Here is a 22,158-nt window from a genome sequence, read left to right as displayed (position 1 = left end):
TAAACCGTAATTTACTTATGTTCCCGAGATATTAATCAAATTTTACTAGACAGCCACCTTTAATAAATTAAGTGCAACAACTGAACGTTAAAGCATGCCCAACAGAACCGTAAGTTAGATTAAAGTATTTTTCTGGACCTTTTTTACAGACTAATCGGCATTCGGGTGCACGGCTCCGGTTGCCAGGACAACGCCGCTCCCCATTGGCGCGCCGGCACCACGTGGCCTTGGCGCTGACGTCACGGCGGAGCTGAGCAGGGTGAGCAGCGGCTCAGGAAGCAGCTCAGAGTTGGACCGAGCACCGTAACCTGCAGCTCTCTCCTGCTCAACACTCGCTTTCTCTCAAACTTTCACCCTCTCACTCGACGCGAGCTAATGGACTACTAAAGGAGACTTTTACCAAGAATCCAAGAGCAACTTTAACCCTCGGTGAGTCGCGGCTAACGCTGCGCCCCCTCCAGTTCGCCTGTTTCCTGATACTTTTTTTATTTTTTTAAAGTTTTTTTTATTTATAAGTTTTTATATTTCTCGCTACTCAAGTGAGATAACTTTACAGGATAAACAAATACCCTTTTAGTGTTTACCCTTTTATATCAGTGGCATACGTCCGAGCAGAACACGCTGAAAGCAGCAAAACTGAAGCCTGATTTATGGTTCTGCGTTAAATCGACGGCGTAGGCTACGCGGCGACGCGTACTCTACACCGTAGGCTCTGCGTTGGTGTAACGCGGAACCATAAATCAGCCTTTAAACGTGTTGTCTTGTGAGTTGACTGCAGCAGCTTTGCCTGCACGTGTAATCGGATGAAGCTGCTGCTTTTCCTCCACCAACACGCAGAGCAGCAGCAGCACAGGTGCCGGCTGCTTTTACCTCCCACGGATGGATGAGTGGGGATAGGAAGTGGAAAAGAGAAGGATGAGTGGGTATAGGAAGTGGAAAAGAGAAGGATGAGTGGGGATAGGAAGTGGAAAAGAGAAGGATGAGTGGGGATAGGAAGTGGAAAAGAGGAGTCCTGCAGTTACAGTAGCTGCAGACCGACGTTTCCTTCACAAATGAGTGCAAATATTAGTGTTTTCCTCTTAATTAATGGATCTGGCAAACGACATTTTTTCTTTATCTATTAATATGTGTTTTCAGTTTTACTAAAATGACAATATGCAGTTGACATCCAAATATCCTCAGGAGATTTTGCATTTAAGTGACCATTTAACTGACATATCAAATATCTGCTTTTATCTGTTTACATTGTCCACCCTTCTTCTGAGCTCAAAAAGTGAAAAGGGGAAGGTGAAAGGGATGCACCAGGTTGCTTGTGGAGCAGTGATAAATCGTAGGGTTTCAAAATGAATGTCATAAGAAATTCAGAGTTTTTAATTTTCCTTTATGCATCTTAAGCAAAAAAAAAAGCATGAAAATGTTTATTGTAATTGTAAACAAATATGGAATAAACTGATCAGTTCAGTATTGAGATTGTGTTGCAATGGGGAAAAACATCCCAAATAAAGTCTTTACAGGTCTGAATATAATATAAAACATTAATGATGCACTGGTTAATTAAACCATTCGTCTGTTTTTATAACAAATTAACTTTAATTGCTCTGCTCTGATTAGCACTTTACATTAAGATAAATAATTCATGAGAAACTCATACCAATCACCCACTAAAAACAGCACTGGAAATGAAATAGGCCGAAGTACATCTCAGAGTGGGTTGGAGACAAATGCCACTCGGCCTTGTGGAAATGTAATTTTTTTTTCTTCTTTCAGCTGGTGGTTTGTGGTCATTTAATGCCTTTGGTTTGATGTGGGACGTAAACGGGAACAGATCATGGTCGAATTCCCCCCTTTAGTCCCACTGAAATTTTCATGAGGGCATTAGAGAGGGCGGTGTTGTGAGGGAGAAACATGAATTGACACTAAAACAGGCATAAAAATATGATAGTCAAAAGAGAAGATGAGGTTAACTGGTCCAGATGAAACGTTTAGATGCAGGAAATTGGAGAAAAGAGTCTCTGTCACAGAGGAAATGGGGAAAAAAGCACCAATAACGCACAGCTGTGTGGCGTCCAAATCTTTGATTAGATTTGAGTAATTCGACAACTCGAGCTGCCAATAAAACGTAACGAGCGAATCTGAAGACCTGCAGAGGTGTTGACACGAGGGTGGAGTCGAGATAATGTTCGCCTTGGCGCCGAGGGCATCTAACCAAACATTTCAAGATGCCGAAGTGTTTTCTTAAATGTGAACAGATTTTCTATATTTGTCACCGTGCGTGTCTTGTGGTTTGTTTTGGGCCGAGCGTCTTGCGCTGGCTGTGCGGCCTGTAGTTAGGCTTGTCAAGGCAGGAGTCGGTGCTCTTTTGAATTGAATTAGACCTCTTTTTTGAGATGGGGAGCGTGAGCGGGTAAAACCAAGAATAAGTGGCACATTAAACCAACGGAGGAAAGAGCAAGAGAGCGAGACATCAAGATAAAGAAGGGAAAGCTTATTATGGCCTGTCACATGGATAATAATTTTGGAAAGAAGGCAGCGTTTCTCCCATGCAGCATATATCCCTCACAGAGAGGGGTGGCAGGTGTTTAGTCATCACACTGGCATTTCCATCTCTGCAGTCTTTGTCTCTAAAATGGGCCGTTGGACAGAAAACACACTTAGATGTTCAATGCAAAATGAACGGCTTTCTCTCAGTATAATTAGTAACAATCTGCTGTGTGTTTGGCCAGACCTCCGTATGTTTTGCAGCTCCGCGCCCCTCCTCTCAGTGGATGTCAGTGATGGTTTTTTTTATCTAGTTCTCATTCACTCCCTCAAAATGCCTTCAGTGTCATGATTGTGGTTTGCTGAAGCGTCTTGACGCACAAAGCTCTCCCGCTCACAATGGAACTCGTGTGTGCTGCATTATGATGAAGTTGCTGCCTCTGTATTCTCGGGTGCAGGATGGATGGGACTCTTTAGATAACACTTTTATGGGCCTGTAGTTCATGTAAATGTAACTGTATTACCTTTTTAACTTTTAACTCATTTTTTCTTTAAATATTGACATTATTTGGTCATCATTATCAGCATCAGTAGTCCAAAGATACGTGATGCAACAAGATTTTATTTAGAACATTATCCAACAAACTGGTGAAAATTTAATTAAAGAACTTAAAGAACTAATGCAGATGAAATAATTATTACGTCTCTAATCTGGGTAACGTTCTTGTGGCCAGACAATCGGCATCGTATAATCTTCCTGCGATTACACAGAGAAATGTGGCAGCATATGAAATTGACTATTTTTGTGTTAAGGTCAGTCAGACCTCCATAGTGTCATTTACACCCTGATGTCAACTAAAAAAAAAAGGAAACTCACCAGTGTTTTATATATACAGGACTGTCTCAGAAAATTAGAATATTGTGATTTTCTGTAATGCAATTACAAAAACAAAAATGTCATACATTCTGGATTCATTAGAAATCAACTGAAATATTGCAAGCCTTTTATTATTTTAATATTGCTGATCATGGCTTACAGCTTAAGAAAACTCATATCCTATCTCAAAAAATTTGAATATTCTGGGAATCTTAATCTTAAACTGTAAGCCATAATCAGCAATATTAAAATAATATTTCAGTTGATTTGTAATAAATCCATGTAAATCCAATGTATGACATTTTTGTTTTTTTAATTGCATTACAGAAAATAAAGAACTTTATCACAATATTCTAATTTTCTGAAACAGTCCTGTAGTTGGTGTAGTTCCATTAAAAAAATTATATATATTGATTTTAGATTTCCACAGAAGTCGTGTCCCTCTCTCTGACACAGACTGGACCAACAGGGGGGTCCTGCCTGCCCTGACCTTATGTGAAATAACACAGCAGATAGAGTTGCAGTCAGACATTCAAGAAGCCGGCGAACACGTCACAGTGCATGTAATGTGAGCATGCATGCCCCCAAAGATACTCCAGGCTGCAGCTGCGTTTAATGGTGGTTTGTTCCTGCAATGGGTGGTAGCCAGTAGTTGTTTGTAGATCAGCTGAGGCAGATGCAGGTCATTACTTATAGAGCTTGTAAAGTTTGAACCAAAATGTGTAAATGTTTGATCCGTCTGTAACGTGTTTGTTTTCCCTCACTCACCACGTGAGGTTGGGGTTAAAGGCGCTCCAACATGCAGCTTGAGATGAAACCTCAAGTATGAGGTGAAATAAATGGTTGGAGGTGTAAAGTCTTGCATGTGCACTAGTTTTTGTCTTTGCATAGTACTGTAGCTGATGCTGTGATAAAACTGTAAAGGCCATGCTTTTGAGGCTCTGCTGCTCTAAATTTCAATTATCTGCAACAAAGTACACTTTCAGCGACAACGTAAAAGAAGCAGACATGATGTAAAATGATAATATTCGGCCTGGTAGCTACCGTACTTAAATCCCCTCCACTGCTTTTCTCTGACCTTGGGACATGAGCTTCTTTCGCAAGTTGATAAAGCCAAAACATTATTTAACAATTTTAAACAAAATTCCCAGCACAAGTCGCCAGCTTTCTTCACATCTAAAGTCATAGTCTGCTTATGTGTGGACACTTCTTCATGTTTATGCACGTTGCAATATGAAAGCAGTTTCACTTGTTAATGATACATTAAAAAAATACCCCACCGAGCAAAGAAGGGGAAAAATAAAGGTTTGTCAACGTCACCTCTTTTCATAAGTTGTATGTTGTTCGTTCAGGTGCAGTCTGCTTGCAGACCGAAGAGATACAAGACGGTTCAACACAAACCAACCACTGAAAGGATCTGGAGCCTCTTCAGCTGGGATTTGTTGATGTATAACTTACTCTAGAGATCCGAGATGAAACATAACTTTGGTCTGGGGGTTATCAGGTTGCACATCCCGGAGGTCTAATTATTGCTTGGCTGTGCGGTCACAAATGGCTGCTCTCAGTCAGCTTGTCGATGTGTCATGTTTCATGATGAATGAATCATTCTTAAAGTCTCTATCTTCTATCAGGCTCTTTTCAATCTCTCTAGCTCTCAGACGGCCTCCTCCAGGTGTCTGCTCTTGGATTATCTGCTGGACACTGGCGTTAAGGTTTACCTGCAGGATATAAATGGAGACTTGTGCCTGTTACATAAGTGGGCTACAAGATGTTCTGGGATGAAAGCTGCGTGGAGGGCATTTCACTTAAACGGCAAGACCAAAGACGTCACAACGCGGTCGTGTTGTTGTTTGTTGCAGCGTTTGCTTTTTGAGTACAAGGTTTTATAGTTAATATCATTCAAAATTTAAGAAAACAATAAAAAGATTTGCTCAATGAAAAATACCTGTATCAAAAGGAAAGATCTTACCTCAGTTTTATTTAATACTCACATTTATATCAGATTAATGCTTGTTTTTTTATTTTAATTTAGGCAATGCTCTTGTTATGGAAAAATGTATATTCTGAAAATGTAAACAACAATCAAATCAGTTTTGATTGTCCAAGAGCTCTGCATGTCATTACAATTTAGTTGTGACTTAAATCTTGGCTTACAAAACATTATCTCAAAAACAATGTAATTGAGAAGGAATAATTGTTCTGCCTCATATTCTTACGTCACCACCACAACTGCACTGGTCCGGAGGCGAGAGTCCTTCCTCGTTTGTATTCATAACGTACAGTAATAATGGTTTTAAGTAATATTGAGGTAAGAATGGCGTTTCTGGGTAAAATGTGTTAAGGGATTATTTGACCAGTTCTGACTTATTTTTAGTGAATTATTCAGGACTTGTTTTTTTGTTTTTTTTTTTATTCCCAAAAAAAACAGATCATGTACTACATTAAAGAAAATATCCAGCAAAAATTGATATTTTCTAGATGGATGATCCAAATAATGGTTTCAAGCCTGCATGTTTTATTGAATGAGGCTACGAAGGATTGTTTTTTTAGCCAAAGCTTGTAAAACATGGATCAGAAATGTCAAAAACATTCAAATAATGTGATGTTCTGGAGGCCTTGTTGATTTGACCAATACCTTTTGATTTAGGTTTTAGTATCTGGAAGTAATTGAACAAAAAAGATATATGGTTCTTACCGGGTCTAAAACCACATACAGTAACATCTGCTCCATATTGGAAATTGTGAAAAATATGAATTTTTACACGAAAATGCAATCGAGTGAAGTTTCACCAAAAACCAAGCTAACACCTCACACTATCAAGCCTGAGCGTGATGTGCAGCTGAATGACAAGCTGGGTGGTATTTACCTTATTTTAGTACCTGGTACGGAAGTGTGTATCTTATATTACGTCTTTTTGGTCTATTTGTGAGCAAAACTGTTCAAGAACTACAAGTTATGAAACTATATGGAAAACTGCTTAAAAACAAACAAAAAAAAAGCTTTAAACGCCATGTTGTGTTGGCAGTGCTTTTCGGATTCAGATTTCTTTATTGTCGTTGCAACAAGTACAACAGACGTAAGCAGCTTATGTGTGGTGTAAAGTGAAGGTAGACCCCATCTTCTGCAGGAGCTGTGGTCGTGCGTGCGTTGCCGTGAATGCGTTGCTGTGGTTGTGCGTTCGTTGTCGTGTTACTAGAAAAAGAAAGTGACAGTAAGTTCAGCTCTGGTTCACTAATATCTGCATAAGCTGTTCTCTCACTTGTACTGGGCTGATGAGATGGTCATGGTGGTTTTTTTTTTCGTCCGTCACGTGAACTTTTCACTTGTCAAAGCCCACTCACGTAACACCCCCAGCAGCAGGTAAGAGCTTTAGCGGCTAATTGCGGGCAGAGCCAGAAATAGTGTAGATATTCTGGCGGCTGAAGGATGTTCTGATGATGTCTGAGCTTAGACCCCGTCTGGTCTTCTGAAATGATGCTCAGCAAGGAGTGGCGTTAAGATAATCGGCTTGTTTCAGTGTCTTACTTATTGTCTCTGTTATTTTCATACAATCGGATTTAGTTTAAATATCTATTATAATTCAGAATGGTGTGGAACGAAGAAAAAACAGAATTCTTTAGATTTTAGAAGATATAACAAATATTCACATTTAGATTATAATATTTTTTGAAATTACTGATTATTAAAATATTTAGATTTCTATTTCCGTTTGTAGTTAATTGTTTATTTACTGTTTTATGTAATGGTAATTTAGAGTAAAAATTTTATGATTTATGAGTCAAATTGAAGCATACACATCAACTGTATATAACATTATTCGTGAATATATTTTAATATCAATGATTATTGGATAGTTAATGAGATTTCTCCTTCATTGGCTAGACTTAGGTTATTAAATTCACAGTAAAATATATCTAAACTACATGTAATCCTGTAACTTCTGTTGTTTGCTGAAACCTTTTTAAAAACAAGTCTATTCAATCTTTTTTTACCCTTTTGTTTATAATGATGGAGAGCAAAACATTTCAGTCAGCTGATTTCATTTTATTAATTTGTAAACAGGGTTTCTGGAAGGACGCTGCTCCAGTACGTCGAAGATAAAAACACACACTTGAACAAGCCGTGGGTCTTTTCAGGATGTTTTATTAAATTCCATTATGACTCAAAAGCGCTGCATTTAGTGAAGCGCTTTCTCCCCACTGATGAGCTGGAGTGTGTATGTGGTTGGTTGTCATGACGACACAGCCCAAATAATCACAGTAAGCCTCTGCAAATCATCAAGAAATTAAAATGTAAATTTGAGTTGATGGTGTGGTTTCCAGCCGCGGTGAGGAGAAGAATGACTTCAGGGAAGCGGCGAAAATGTCTGCAAACAGCGAGAAGCCCTGAAAAAGGCCGGTGATGAAGCAAAGTGAAGGATTGGAAATGTTTGTGTCACATGTTGCATTTAAACTTTATATTTTAGATGCATTTCTTCTTCTTCTTCTTGTGATACTTTAACATCAGCATTACACGGTGGCTGAAATAGGTTGAGATGTACCTAAAACGAAAAGTTATTTCTTCATGGATAAACTTATTGATCATGTGGTGCGATGAAGGAATTTTAAGCTCCTTTTTCAACAATCTTTGAATAACCTCCTGCGTTTTTATCCGTAATGTTTTATACATACAATCTGACGAGGTCTAACCTAGACCCTTAATAGACACTTAATTTGACGAATGTTATTAAATAAATAGATGCCATTCAAACGTTTTCCTCCGTGGTTTCAACTGCAATAATCAGCTGACTGGTTTTCTTAGTGTTTTACACAAAAACAGCTGACGGTGATTTGACCTAAGTGATAAACCTGACAGTGACTGACTTGTCCCCTGAAATAGCAGCTAATGTTGACACTGTTGTGCTGCCCACTCTTGCAGTCATGCCTGAGTGACACATGGCATCTACGCAAAAACCTGACACATATGTGAAGGCAGTGATCAGATTGATGAATATGTTTGTCTAAAAATGATCTTCTGCCGCTCCTACTTGGGTTTTAGCTCAGCAGCACGATCTCTGACCAGAAAGCTTTGGCAGGCAGTCAAAAACCAAGTGCTTTGTTTGTCGGTTTGTAGACTCTCAGCAAACAATTTCAGTTTCAGCTGATGCAGAGCGATGCCACATCTGGTCTGAATTCCCATGATGCAATTATGCCGTCTTCAGCTTAGATGAACGCTACAAGGACGGCATGTTGGCGACTCCGTGAAGCAGCAGCATCGTGTGATGTTTTGGTAGAAAACACCAGAAAGGGCAGACTGGACAGTATTGACTGGGAATTGGTTAAATGTATAATAACGTTACTTCCTACAAATGACAACATTGACTAAAAATTAATATTATTAACAGGATTTTGGTTTCTAGCTGTTTAGGCATTTTTTTATTTATTAGTTTAGATTAGATATACCTTTTATTCATCCTTGAGTGGATAAATTCGCTTTATGTAGCAGTAGTACGTACAACACACACATACAGCGAAACAAGGATAAAAAAGTAAGAAATGTATAATTACAAAATATAAACGGTATATACAGTGGAATAGAAATAAAAGTAGTGCAGTACAAGAAGAAAAAAAAATGTAAGTGTGTGTGTGTGTGTGTGTGTGTGTGTGTATATATATATATTCCTCACTTTTCCCCCATCTTTCTAAACCTAACTGTACGGTATAGTATTTTATACAACTATATGATATCATGAGTTCGTTTTTTTTTCATATTTTGTGAGCTTAATCTTTTCAAATCAAATATTTGGACTCTTTCCACAGTGCAAGAAACCAAAATGTTGATTGGAAATTCGAAAGCGACAACTCTCTATCATTCTCGTCCTGCAACGAGCGTTTTACTTCACTTTGGACTGACCCAACCTGATCTTATCAGCCATTATCCTCGTCTAAGCTGTTTACAACATTTTACAGCTTCCCTATCGTCCCTGGCTTTACTTTCTGCAACAGTTTATTTTAGAGAAGCAATTTTCCATCTTTTTCTCTTGACTGTTACTGCTGTGCAGGTGAGACAGAAAATGGATCTTAAAAAAAACTCCAACCAAACCACAAATAATTAAATAAACACACAATTACTGCAGAGGATGCACATTTGTGGGTCAACAGAGTTCTTGCAGGAAATGGAAGTTGCATCTGCAGAGATGCATGCATGGGCATATCGGCGTGCATGATTTATAAGCAGGTGTGACTGAACCAGGAGATTACTTTTATGAAACAGAAACAAATTTAATTAAAGTATCTGTAAAATTATTAAATTTATTAAATTATTACCTCTTTGAAGCGCAAATGATATTTTCTGCTAAAAAGACACGAAAGTGGACAAAATACAATCAAATGTGGATTTTAAGGAAACTGAAGCATAATTGATCTTGTATTTTGAATGATGTTGCTTCAGGCATTGATGAATAAATGATGATGCTGGTGTATATAGGATGATTTTACGAGCAAATCTTCACATCAGCTGCATATGGAGGATAAAATGTCAATGTTGAGGTCAAAGCTGGCCCAGAAATGCCCAGAAGTTTTCCAATCTTTCATCCACTCCTCTTCTTTTATTAAGAAAAATCTCAATGTGGTTTCTAACAGCATTTTCCCGTCTCGTTGATCAGCAGTCTGACGTGCCGCTCCGCTCGCATCAACCCACGCCTCACCAGAAGCAGCAGCCATGGGCAAACAGAACAGCAAGCTCCGTCCCGACGTCATGCAGGACCTGGTGGAGAACACGGACTTCACCGAGCACGAGATCACAGAGTGGTACAAGGGCTTCCTGCGGGACTGCCCCAGCGGGGCGCTCTCCATGGAGGAGTTCAAGAAGATCTACGCCAACTTCTTCCCCTACGGAGACGCCTCCAAGTTTGCAGAACACGTTTTCCGCACGTTTGACGCCAACGGAGACGGGACTATAGACTTCAGAGAGTTCATCATCGCCCTCAGCGTCACCTCCCGCGGCCGGTTAGACCAGAAGCTGAAGTGGGCGTTCAGTATGTACGACCTGGACGGGAACGGCTACATCAGCCGGGCGGAGATGCTGGAAATTGTAACGGTGAGTTTGCTTTGGGCATTTGTTTTTATTTTAATTATTTTTTTCCCCTTTTTATCTATCTCTGTGTTCTCAACCATGCAAGGTTTGTGCTGCTCTAGCACGATCCTACTCATCTGCAGTAGAAGTTACAATTCAGGACCCGTCACCACTAGGGCTGGGGATAGATTCAAATGTCAAGAATCGATTCGATTCCGATTCTTAAGATTCAGAATCGATTATCACGATTTGATTCGATCCGATTCGTTTTTGATTTGGCTTAGTGTTATTTAAAATGTTTTTTGAGCTGTTGCCTGAATTATATGACTGTAAAATAACTAGTAAATTAGTAGTAATAATTTCACAATAATTATTGTGAAATAACTAAGAAATAAATAACTCAAACAGGCCTTTCAATATCCATTTAAAGTGCAAAAAAAAGAAAGAAATTGAAACAGTTCATGCAGTAAACAAATCATTTTAGCTTGTCTAATTTATTCTCTCACCACGCACACATATTGCCATGAAGCACCTGGCATTTTTCAGAAGTGTCATGACAAACTGTGTGTCCGACTACTGGGATTAAAGTTCACCTGGCGAAAATGTAATGATGAAAAAAAAAAAATCGATCTTTAGACATAAGAATCGATTTTTAGGAATTAATATGAGAATCGATTTAGAATCGGAAAATTGTTTTTTTTCAACCAAGGCCTAGTCACCACCGTCGTCGTTCCTACGTTTGTCACTCAGCCACCTGACGGCTCAAATCAGGAAAACCAGCCGCTGGTTAATTTTAGACCACAGCCGTTCGTACGGACACCTAGAAGGGAGCGCTCCCGCTTTGGTCCTCATATCGACTCATTACTTCCTCTGGCAGCTTGGCACTTGGTTTACAGCTAACGTGTGCTCCTCATCTGATTGGAGGACTGCTTCAGACTTCGGTGTCTCACACACAAACTCACACAGCACCCTGAAATCCCATCCGCACACTACACACGCTGGTACTAGACCGGGTGTGAGCGTGAGTGCCAACCCGCCAGCAAGCCGGTGTTTCTGTCTTGAGAGTCGCCCAAAACTGGCTGACGTTCCACTTGTGTCGGACAAGCTTTTGTGCCGTCTTGGAAAAAGCCAACAGTGCGTAGTTTTAAGAGACGACAAAGTAGCATAGACAAGTAATTCCCTTCATTATTTCCAAACTTGGTTTCGCTTCACCACGAAGGAGACGCTTTGACAGCAGCGTAAAGCTGCAGGACCGACCCGACCCAGAGCAACATATAGCTCAGGTCGCTCCAATTTGGTCCCAGGCGGCACCGCCGCCGTCTTGTACGCTCATATGACGATGTGGCTCTGTGGGAACATTTACATCCTCAGCAAAGCAACATTCAGAGTTTGTGAGAAGTTGCATCCGGACAGAAAGTGGGATTTTAAATCTAATTAGTGCAGTTAAAAACTGATTTTAATTTTGAGTTTTTTATTTCGGTCCATTTGGATTCAACATAGTACAACATAAAAAAAAGGTCCAATATTTTAAGTGGCACCGAAAAGGTATAGGTTGAAGCCAAGGCTTATTATGCCTACCCTTTTATGAACCTCGACTCAGGAGGTTTTATACAAAACAAAACTAATAATTTGGGTTTAAACATTGAAAAAGAATGGATATATTGGACAAGTAACAAGTAAGCAAAGAGAAAAAAACTAAGACGAAAACAAAACAAAAAAATATACTATAAATTGCAAGAAGTGATAAATTAAGTGGTTCTTGGCAAGAGACTGTACAGCACGGAGAGCAGAGGTTTAAAAACTGACTTTTAATCATTTATTTTTGAGTCTTAACCACCTTGTTTTGACACGAACGCTTCCTGTTTGTGTCTTCTCAGGCAGTGCATCCAAAAATAAATGAAAGGAATCCTTTATTTGTCTTTTATCAGATATGTGTTGATCCAAGTGTCCAATACCTGTGTTTGTGACTGTAATCAGGCTCTACTCTCTTTTGCATCTCTTTCATGTGATATAAACATGTCTCCTCTGTCCTCGCTCTGTCTCTAGGCCATTTACAAGATGGTTTCTTCCGTGATGAAGATGCCCGAGGACGAGTCCACACCAGAGAAACGCACAGATAAGATCTTCAGGCAAATGGACTCAAATCGAGATGGTGAGACGTCATTGTCTCTTGTTTTTATTACTGCGTATGACTGAAGGTGTTCTGACGCAGACACACTTGTGATATCTCTGTTTACGCTGCTTTCAAGTCGCTCACGTTGTCTGAAGAAGCAAAACGAGATAAAAGCCCGACAAACTTCCAACAACTAACATCCCTCTGGAAAAATCTGATGAAATACTTTTAGTTGCAACAAACAAAGAAGGCGGTTTACTCATTAAGCTCTTCTCTCTGTGTTTCAGGTAAACTGTCCCTGGAGGAGTTTGTGGAGGGAGCAAAGAACGACCCCTCCATCGTGCGACTGCTGCAGTGTGATCCCAGCAGCGCTGGACAGTAAAAACCAAACACTGGACTTTTCCCTCAGAAATGAATTGATCTTCAAAATCTGGATCCACATGAGATTTCTTTCCTTTAAACATTTCATAACTTGACATTTAGAGACTTCCAGCTGTACATTTGACAACTATTGAAGTCTTATGCATATGTGTATATATATATGTATGTATGTATTTATATATACATATATATAAATATACCCTTCATACGCACACATCTACACTGTCATGCACCTCTACACTTCGTCGAAGGCTCCACACAGAAATGGGTCTCATACGTGGTACAAATATGAGTGGAAGGATTAAGATCCCATCAAAGACTTTAAAACGAGAGCTGCTCTGGCTGAGACTCCGGCCGGCGAGGACGCTCTAGCTCACTAATGTGGTACACCGAGCTGAATCCAAGTTTGCTTGTTTTTATTTCCTTTTTATATTTTTTGGAAACGTGATTCCTGATTTAAAGGGAGTTGTGTTTTCTTGGTGACCGACTCGGGTTGAGTGACGAGGGACAGATCTTTTATTAAGTGTTGCAGCGTTGACTCCGCGTGGAGGCCCGGGGAGACGCCGGGGCCGAAGCGTGAGAGTCCGGGACTAGAGTGCTCTCGGCCTGCAGTATCGCTGTTGTAGACAAAAGATCTGGAAACTCTAGTTTTTGACCATAGAGCCGTTTTTTTGTTCTTTCAAGTTTTTATTTTGTATGTTACAAACGAACCAAAACTGACTGGGATTTTTAAATGAAGGGGAATAATCTCGACTGCAGATCAAACGCATCTGCTCTTCTGAAAGTGACTTATGCCGAGTTTTGTGTCGACACACGAACGTACTCGTCCCACAAACATGTATTTCCACTGAGCTGTGATACTTGTGGGCTAACGGGCGTACAGGAAAAAAGATAGACGTTTATTGAATATATATAGTATGTACTTATATATTCTTTTATTCTGAGGTAACATTGTGGCGTTTTGCTGCAATAGAAGAGATTCACTTTGAAATTTTGATGTATAAATTATTGAAATGTGATGACAAACATTTTAATTTCTTTTACTTGACAAATATGAAAGAAAAAAAGGTTGTACAAAATATTCACTTGTATTTATGTTAGATATGTTTCAAAAAAAAAGAAAAGGAGGAGGAGAGGACCACACACTTTGCTATGCAGGCGCTTTGCTCCTGGTTTCATTATTGGCTGATTTAAGGAACATGCTAAACCTTTAGAGGTCAGTAAGTTTGACCTATTTTTTTTACATTTCAAATTAAGGATACAAGAACAATCTAAAACTCCTGTGCACGTGAAGTTTCCTGTATGTGCACATTCTTAATATTTGACTGACTGTGGGATTCATGTGCATTTCCGTGGCTTTGATTCACAGTAACGCGTTTGAATGACAAGACGACGGTGGCAAACATCTGGTATTTTTTTGATCACTCTTCACACGTCTGAGTCCCTGCTGATCTCAGAACAGCAGCTTTTCAAATGTGACTTTGGGTGAAACAACAAACTCATGACGTGATTGATTTCTCTGAGATGCTGCACATCAGTCCCCCCCCCCCCCCGCCCCGTTTCCATAGCATCTTGTGGTCAAGTGCCAAATATAGATGAATTACCTAAAAGAAGACAGTATTGTATCCGCTGTTACCTGCTGAACAAAGAAACCACAAAAACAAAAAACTTTCACTGTATCATTTTGTAGATTTTGTATTGTTAATTTGCATTAAGTGTTCTGTGTAGGATGTCCGTTTTGTTATTCAAATAAAGACAAAATGGGAGACTGGCTTTTTTTTTTTTTTTAATTAAATTACCGATGACGTGAAATCTTGAACCGACTCCCGTGGAGCTCTAGTACACGGCCTTGAGGGACTTCTTGCAACCCCGTGTTATGAATATGTTTAGAGTTGACTCGTACCTGATTTTGGGCAGCGTCAAGTTTTATGTGCAACAACTTGAGACTGCTCTGCACATCCTTCTCCAATAGTTAACGATGACATGTCTCTGTTTGTATCATGCTCAATAATGGTGCTCTTGCCACTAAACTGGCATAAATAATAGTATAAAGAAATATCAATAGACCTTAAACAGGAACTGATTTCTAGATGATAGTATTGATGACCCTGCAAACGCCAGAGTAGCGCAGTCTCCCACTCCATCAGCCGCCAGGTCCTATCAAACCTTCTCCTGAATGTGTGGGACACAATTCCAGTGCAGGATTTGAAAAATCCAGTTCACTTCCCTCTATTTGTTTCAGTAATCAATACATGCAGCCTTAAAATACAGGACTGTCTCAGAAAATTAAAATATTGTGATTTTCTGTAATGCAATTACAAAAACAAAAATGTCATACATTCTGGATTCATTACAAATCAACTGAAATATTGCAAGCCTTTTATTATTTTAATATTGCTGATCATGGCTTACAGCTTAAGAAAACTCAAATATCCTATCTCAAAAAATTTGAATATTCTGGGAATCTTAATCTTAAACTGTAAACCATAATCAGCAATATTAAAATAATAAAAGGCTTGCAATATTTCAGTTGATTTGTAATGAATCCAGAATGTATGACATTTTTGTTTTTGTAATTGCATTACAGAAAATAAAGAACTTTATCACAATATTCTAATTTTCTGAGACAGTCCTGTACTGAAAAGAAATAGATTGTTGAAACAACTCGTGGGATTTTAGTATAACAAGCTAAAATGTAGTAAACACAAGGGGATTACTTTCTGTGCAGCAAAAGAAAAAAAAAAGAAGATAAAATACTTGTGTTCAGTTCAGTCCTCCGTGTGAACTGGGAGGTTTCTAGTGGTTTCTCCGGGATGCTGCTGGACGTCCTCGCGTGGAATCGTCATGGAGATTCTCCTGTGGGCGTGGCCTCTTATTGCTCTTTAAATTCTGACAGAGTTGTTTGAACAAAGCTCTTCCTAAATGTTGAGATGTTGTAAAGATCAAACTTTTCCACACAAAGAAATGCAACTTTATCATTTTACTAAGGAAATCACTTCCTTAGAAATTAAAATCGTCATCTTGCCTAGATAGTTTATCAAAATCACCGTTTTCGTCAGCATGCTATCACAAAATGAGCATTTAGTCCAAAAAGACACTTGTTGACATGATAGCAGAAAAGTTATATTTATATTCTTTATTTAATTCTCAATATATCCAAGTTATGATGCGTCAATGATATAAAATACCGGGTGAGATCTCGTTTCTAGGAGTCCCTTATCGTTCTCTCATTTAGGCCATTTAGGCGCCTAGAGACAACTTTTGTTGTATTAGACGCTATACAAATAAAATTGAATTGAATTGAATTTAAGCCTACCAATAAACACTTAAAACATGACCACATCTGAAACTCAAGTATTTTTGAATGTGACTGCAGGAGAAGTCACTGAAATCTTATGGAAGTCCTTTTGAAATTCTTGGATGGAGTTTCTACTGAAATGCAAGACATAATAAATAATAACATCTAACAAAAACAAGTGTGGCGTGCAGATAAGCTGCTAAGTTACTTGGGATCAACAACTAATTCCAGCTACGGCTACATCGGGCATTTCATGAGGATATTCCTGGAAAATAAGTATGTACAAAATGTGAATAAATGTACAAATCCTTTTATACAGAAAACAAATCAGTAAAACTGGACATGTGGGTGTGAGGTCCATCAGTTCACCCACGTCCAGCTCACCGGAGTGTCCATTTCTTTAATTATAACCGTCCTTCTGCACAGAAAATATGACTTGCTTCATCCCGTCGGCGAGGGGTCGCCTCTTATCGTATCAGTCAGCTTATCAGAGGACGCGCCTCCGTCGTGCCGGCGAGCCGTCAGATCTCCGTCAACATGACCTTGTAGGCGTCTGCGTAGCTCTCGATGTTGAGGATGAAGGTGTCTTCGTTGGAGTAATGCTCGACGATGTTGTCGTCCATGTTCACCAGGATCCTGTCTCCAAAACACCAAACAGTCGTACAGTCAAAGATGGTAGAAGCTGAAATCGGGGCCCTGATGCTTTCATGTGCACCATCACTCACCCTTTTTTACTTTTCTTGTACACTTTGGCTATCCTCTCTGGGGGCACGCCGTACTTCTCTGATATCTGTTGGCGATAAACCACAGTGAGTGTGAGCGGGCGTCACGCTGGAAAGCGCTTGTTCCTGTGACACCCTGGAGACGGAGAGGGCGGGTACTCACCGCATCCATCAGGCCTCGCAGCGTCGGAGACTTCAGCATCAGCGCGTCAAACACCTCATCCGTCTCTTTTCTTACATACAGCAGCACTACAGGCAGCAGGATGGAGAACCACACCTTTAATCTATGTTACTGAGGCTATGCAGAACTTCAACAAGCAGAAATGTTATGAGGACTATCAGCCCATTGATAGTATCTCAGATGCATTATGGAGTTTCTTTGTGTACTTTATAGTCTCAGTGCTACGTCTCCTTGCAAGGGAAGTACCGTATTTTCTGGACTATAAGCTGCACCTGAATATAAGCCGCATCCACTCTATTTAAAAAAAAAATAATAAAAAGATATACAAGCCGCACCTGCATAGAAGCCGCATCCACTCTATTTAAAAAAAAAAAAGATATGCAAGCCGCAGATATTTATGTTGTTAGATTAGATTTTTACTACATGTACAGAAGGATTTTGAACTGTAAATTATGTACATGTTTGTACCTAAATAGATCCTTTTAACACGGCAGCAACTTTGCTGATTAAAACGGGACAGAACCAAGAGAAAATAACCGGTATTTATTTATCTATTTATCTGTTTGAAATCTGCTTCTACCTACTTTTATCTGCTAAAGAAGAAGTAGCGTATTCTTCTTTGCATTTATTTTGTCTTAGTTTTGATTCTAATTCCAGTTAGAGCGCCCGAGCGGTGGAAGAAAAATCCACAGAATAGCCGCACCTTTGTATAAGCCGCATGGTTGAAAACCTATGAAAAAAGTAGCGGCTTATAGTCCAGAAAATACGGTATATAGAAATCAGTAAGGGGATGTTTTCTCAGCTTTCGCCAGGATGAACTTTGAACGTCAAGTTTCGAGCCCACAGAGCTAAAAAAGGAATGGAAATGTGATCATCTTTAAACGGCTCCTTTATTTCATGACAATGCTCCTATAATTTACAACGATCTGAAATAAGACAGCTCGTCCTCGTATCTGAGTACGCAGAACCAAACATGTGGTTTTTGTTGGATGGATTGCCTTAATAATGACTCAAATAAATCATGATTATTGGTATTAATGTTCCAATGCAATGGAAACTGGCTGGATGGAGGGGGATAATTTGAGCAGGATACGTCTCTTGTTCAAGCCTGATTAGTTAAAAATAGCGCACTAAATCAGGAGACATGTCAAACTTTTCAGTCTTGATGTTTCCCAGCTCCTCTCTGGACCGGAGCACGTCCGCAAGCTCTCGCAGGAAGGTACAAATATAAACCAGCACAGTCGTGCGTTACCTCTTTTGTGCGTCTCCTCTTTGATCTGTTTGTGAGGTGACGAGCAGAGATCTTCGTCGGACGGCCTGAACATCCTCTTCACCAGCACGCTCCTGAAAATGTGTGAACATTTGTGAACATGCCATCAGTTTGCTCTGGACGAGGGCGGGAAATGTACCTGCTCTCGTTCGCATGCACTCAAAAACTCAAAATCTTAACAAGAATATTTGACTTATTTCTAGTTAAAATGTCTCATTTTTAGTAAAAAAAATCTCATTACACTTTAAACAGGACTCATCACTGGAAAAAAAAAACAATTTTCACCTGTTTCAAGTAGATTTTCACTTAAAATAAGTAGAAAAATCTGCCTTTGGAACAAGATTTTTTTGCTTGCAATGAGAAGATAAATTTTCTCCCACTGGCAGATTTTTCTACTTATTTCAAGTGAAAATTTACTTGAAACAGGTGAAAATTGTCAAATAAGTTATTTTTCTGGTAATGACTCTTGTTTTAAGTGTAATAAGATTTTTTTACTAAAAATGAGACATTTTAACTAAAAATAAGACAAATATTCCTGGTAAGATTTTGAGTTTTTGCAGTGTGTCCTGTCCGTGAATACTCACCCCTCTCTCTCAATCTCCTCTGTGTTGAAGGTAAACACCTGGAACAAATAAGAAGTGTTTAGTTTTCATGTTAAATACGCTGAAGCCTGAGCTCCAGTTGGATCTGAGAGGTTTTTGTTGTTTAAATGAAGGCCTACCTGTCCAGCCCTCTGCAGGTTTCCAAAGTGAACGTCAGGGATGAAGAGGACCGGCTGGGCCTCCAGGTCGGCCAGGGTCTTGAAGTAGGTGGTATCGGACTTTTTGGCAAGACTTATCACACCGACACCACCGTCTTTTCCTGGACGCAGTTTTGATAATTCACTCAGTATTCTGTACTGTAAACCTGTATGTGCATGAAGAAGTTTTCTCTGATTCTGACTTAAAACAAATGCAGCTCTCACCTTTTGACTTCTTGCGCATTAATTTCCTCTCTTCATCTCTTATTTTCCTCTCTGCCCCCTGGGGTGAAAAAAGGAACAAGAAAAAGGCAGAAATGACCAGAATGCTCAACGTCCAGCATTAGTCCAGGGGCCAGAACCCAAAATTTCACTGGTCAGTACCACTCAAGGTGACCAAACTTACTTTTGATTTTTGAAAATATCTATGTCTGTAGATGATATTTTGGTATGATGACCTTCCTGAGTGGCAGCTGGATCAGAGTTATCAGCTCATGAAGTTACACACCCCCTTCAGAAAATTACATTTTACATGCTGGTGCATATCCTAGTTTAGACTCATGTACAGGATATCTGTCAATGTTTCACAATATTGTCTTTGGTGTCATTTTAAAGGGGACCTTTTAAGCATTCATTCAAGCTAAGATTGAATCTTTCTGACCGACATAGAGGTCACTGCAGCTCTTTAAACTATAAACAACACACATTTTTACACAATTTTTGCTTAAAAGATATCTAGGAACAACAGAGACACAAAATACAAAAACTGGAATACTCACAGGACCATAAGGATTCAGGAAATGTATAATATACCCCTACTATATCATTGTTACAGGTCATTGTGAGCCTTAAACTAGAAGAGCATCATTAGGCTCCTATGAAACTATAACAGCCACTAATGTCACAAACTGGTCTTTATCCTGCAAATACAGGATGATACAGCTGACACTCAGGAAGGGTTATCATACCAAAATATCATCTATAGACATGGATATTTTCAAAAATGATAAGCAAGTTTTGTGACTTTGAGTGGTGCTGATATCTGGTCTGGCCCATGGACTGCATCTTCAGGTGTTTCCTCCCGGGCTCGGAGGGAGTTTACGTGATGGCCACTAGAGGGCGCCCTGATACCAGCCCTGTCTACCTGCCTCATCTGAATACCTGCCACTCTACACACCTAAACCTGAGCGTTTTCACATCAGAGATCACTTTTAAAAATCTGACCACATATCAACCTTGTTCGTTTGATTGTATATTCTTTATATCTCAGTTTTATTTTGAAAATACCTTAGTGGCTACCTGTGTTATTTTGCAGGGATTAATAACAAACGTATTCCATTCAGTTCAACATCAAGTTATATTGTACTAATGTTGTTATTAAAACTGTATACCAAAATCAGTACATACCAGTACTGTATACTGCATACTAGTACCACAAATTATAGGAGCTGTACATAATGTATTATGTGACAATATACGGTAGACTGAATATACTGAATCCCATAATACGTGGGGGCACAACTGGTAACAGAGGTCGTATGGCCAACTTCTTACTTTGTCATTACTGTTACATTTCTTTATTTTACTTTAATATAACTCCACCCACTGTGTCCTCTCATCCATTCTGCTCATTCTCAACACTAATAGTCAATTCTATTACAGGACTGTCTCAGAAAATTAGAATATTGTGATAAAGTTCTTTATTTTCTGTAATTCAATTAAAAAAACAAAAATGTCATACATTCTGGATTCATTACAAATCAACTGAAATATTGCAAGCTGTAAGCCATGATCAGCAATATTAAAATAATAAAAGGTTTGCAATATTTCAGTTGATTTGTAATGAATCCAGAATGTATGACATTTTTTTTTTGTAATTGCATTACAGAAAATCACAATATTCTAATTTTCTGAGACAGTCCTGTATGGTTTTGTAAGTTTGGTTTTTCCATTTCTCCTATTTCTATGTTATACATAGTACATTAAAGTGTTAGTTAGTTGGTTAGTTAGTTAGTTAGTTAGTTAGTTAAAGTTTATTTCAGTCATATATACTTTTCAAGGCAACAAGGAAGAGACACATTTTACAATTTGACTGAAAAAGGCTCAGGCTCAGGCAGAGCTTATTAATGCCCGCCTACTACACAACTTAAGCTACACAATACATGGTGTCAAGTGCATCACTGGCCGTGTCATTTCTGTACGATATATATAGTCTTTTAAAGACTTCAGTGAACCCACATAATCGTGTGAATAATCAGGGTAAACACAGCAGAATCAATGTCCGGCCACCTCTGCGATGAGAGTTTTCACAACTTAAACTCATATTTAAACCCTCGAGAAATGAAAAATCTGCCTCCTGACTCTAAAAACATCTCAATATTCTGAATCACTTTATTTGAAAGCACAATCCAGACGGTGTAATGAAAGATATTAAGGATTCAGCAGTAGTTTGTGAGGATGAAACGCAGTTTTGGGATTTTAGTCCTTTACAGGACTTTTTGTTAAATAAGTGCATCACACGTCACCTAAGCTTCCAATATGTCACCTTGTCACAGAAGACCTTGATCTGGGAGAAGGCTCTGTGGAGCGGCTTGTTGCTGCGGTTGTTGTAGCTGTAGGTGTCGATCTGGATCATCAGAGGAAGACCCTTCACCCCCTTCTGGGAGGAGAAGTCCGTACTCAGACAGTTGACCGTGATGAAGATCTTCCATGGGGCAGAAGAAGAGAGATGGGAGGTTCACACAAATCAATAAACCTCCGGATGTCATATTTAAAGACTTCTAAGCAAATAAGACAGAAACTAGTTTAATCTGCATGGATAAATCTTAACTTGATCATTGTAGAGATGTAGATAAGTGGGGAAAATGAACGAAACTCAAAGGCAAACTGTTGTTTGTTTTGTTTCTTATTCCATTTCTTTGACAGTTTTAGTTTCCTTTTACTTAAAAAAAAAAAAAATAGAATTGACTTGTAAAAAGCCTGGAACATACAAAACAACATGCAACACTTTGTTTTAAAATGTGATGCTTAAATGTTTGACTTTAT

General features: G+C 39.1%; 2 protein-coding genes across 3 annotated transcripts in view; one reads left to right on the top strand and one right to left on the bottom strand.

Moving 5' to 3' along the window:
- The first annotated feature begins 244 nt into the window (after positions 1–244).
- Positions 245–14,674, top strand: ncaldb (neurocalcin delta b). Of its 2 annotated transcripts, none has more exons than XM_061742410.1 (4): positions 245–429; positions 10,003–10,433; positions 12,456–12,561; positions 12,810–14,674. In XM_061742410.1, the coding sequence occupies exons 2-4, from the start codon at positions 10,056–10,058 to the stop codon at positions 12,902–12,904; spliced, it is 579 nt and encodes a 192-aa protein (XP_061598394.1). In that variant the 5' UTR covers positions 245–429; positions 10,003–10,055; the 3' UTR covers positions 12,905–14,674. The 2 variants fall into 2 exon arrangements, with proteins under 2 accessions (XP_061598394.1, XP_061598393.1); XM_061742409.1 differs by having other exon boundaries at positions 10,000–10,433.
- Positions 14,675–15,893: 1,219 nt separating this feature from the next.
- Positions 15,894–22,158, bottom strand: part of grhl2b (grainyhead-like transcription factor 2b) — a 32,275-nt gene continuing 26,010 nt past the window's right edge. Inside the window, exons 9-16 of the mRNA XM_061742408.1 lie at positions 21,659–21,817; positions 19,339–19,396; positions 19,096–19,235; positions 18,959–18,996; positions 18,357–18,448; positions 17,087–17,172; positions 16,927–16,991; positions 15,894–16,837 (exon numbers count right to left, since the gene is read on the bottom strand). Of these exons, the coding sequence (XP_061598392.1) occupies positions 16,723–16,837; positions 16,927–16,991; positions 17,087–17,172; positions 18,357–18,448; positions 18,959–18,996; positions 19,096–19,235; positions 19,339–19,396; positions 21,659–21,817 (753 nt within the window). The 3' untranslated portion in view covers positions 15,894–16,722. The remainder of the gene's footprint in view (positions 16,838–16,926; positions 16,992–17,086; positions 17,173–18,356; positions 18,449–18,958; positions 18,997–19,095; positions 19,236–19,338; positions 19,397–21,658; positions 21,818–22,158) is intronic.

Source organism: Cololabis saira, chromosome 15 (assembly GCF_033807715.1).
Source record: "Cololabis saira isolate AMF1-May2022 chromosome 15, fColSai1.1, whole genome shotgun sequence".
NCBI lineage: Eukaryota > Metazoa > Chordata > Actinopteri > Beloniformes > Belonidae > Cololabis > Cololabis saira.
Note: the sequence above shows the minus strand (reverse complement) of the source record. Positions and strands in the feature narration are given on the sequence as shown.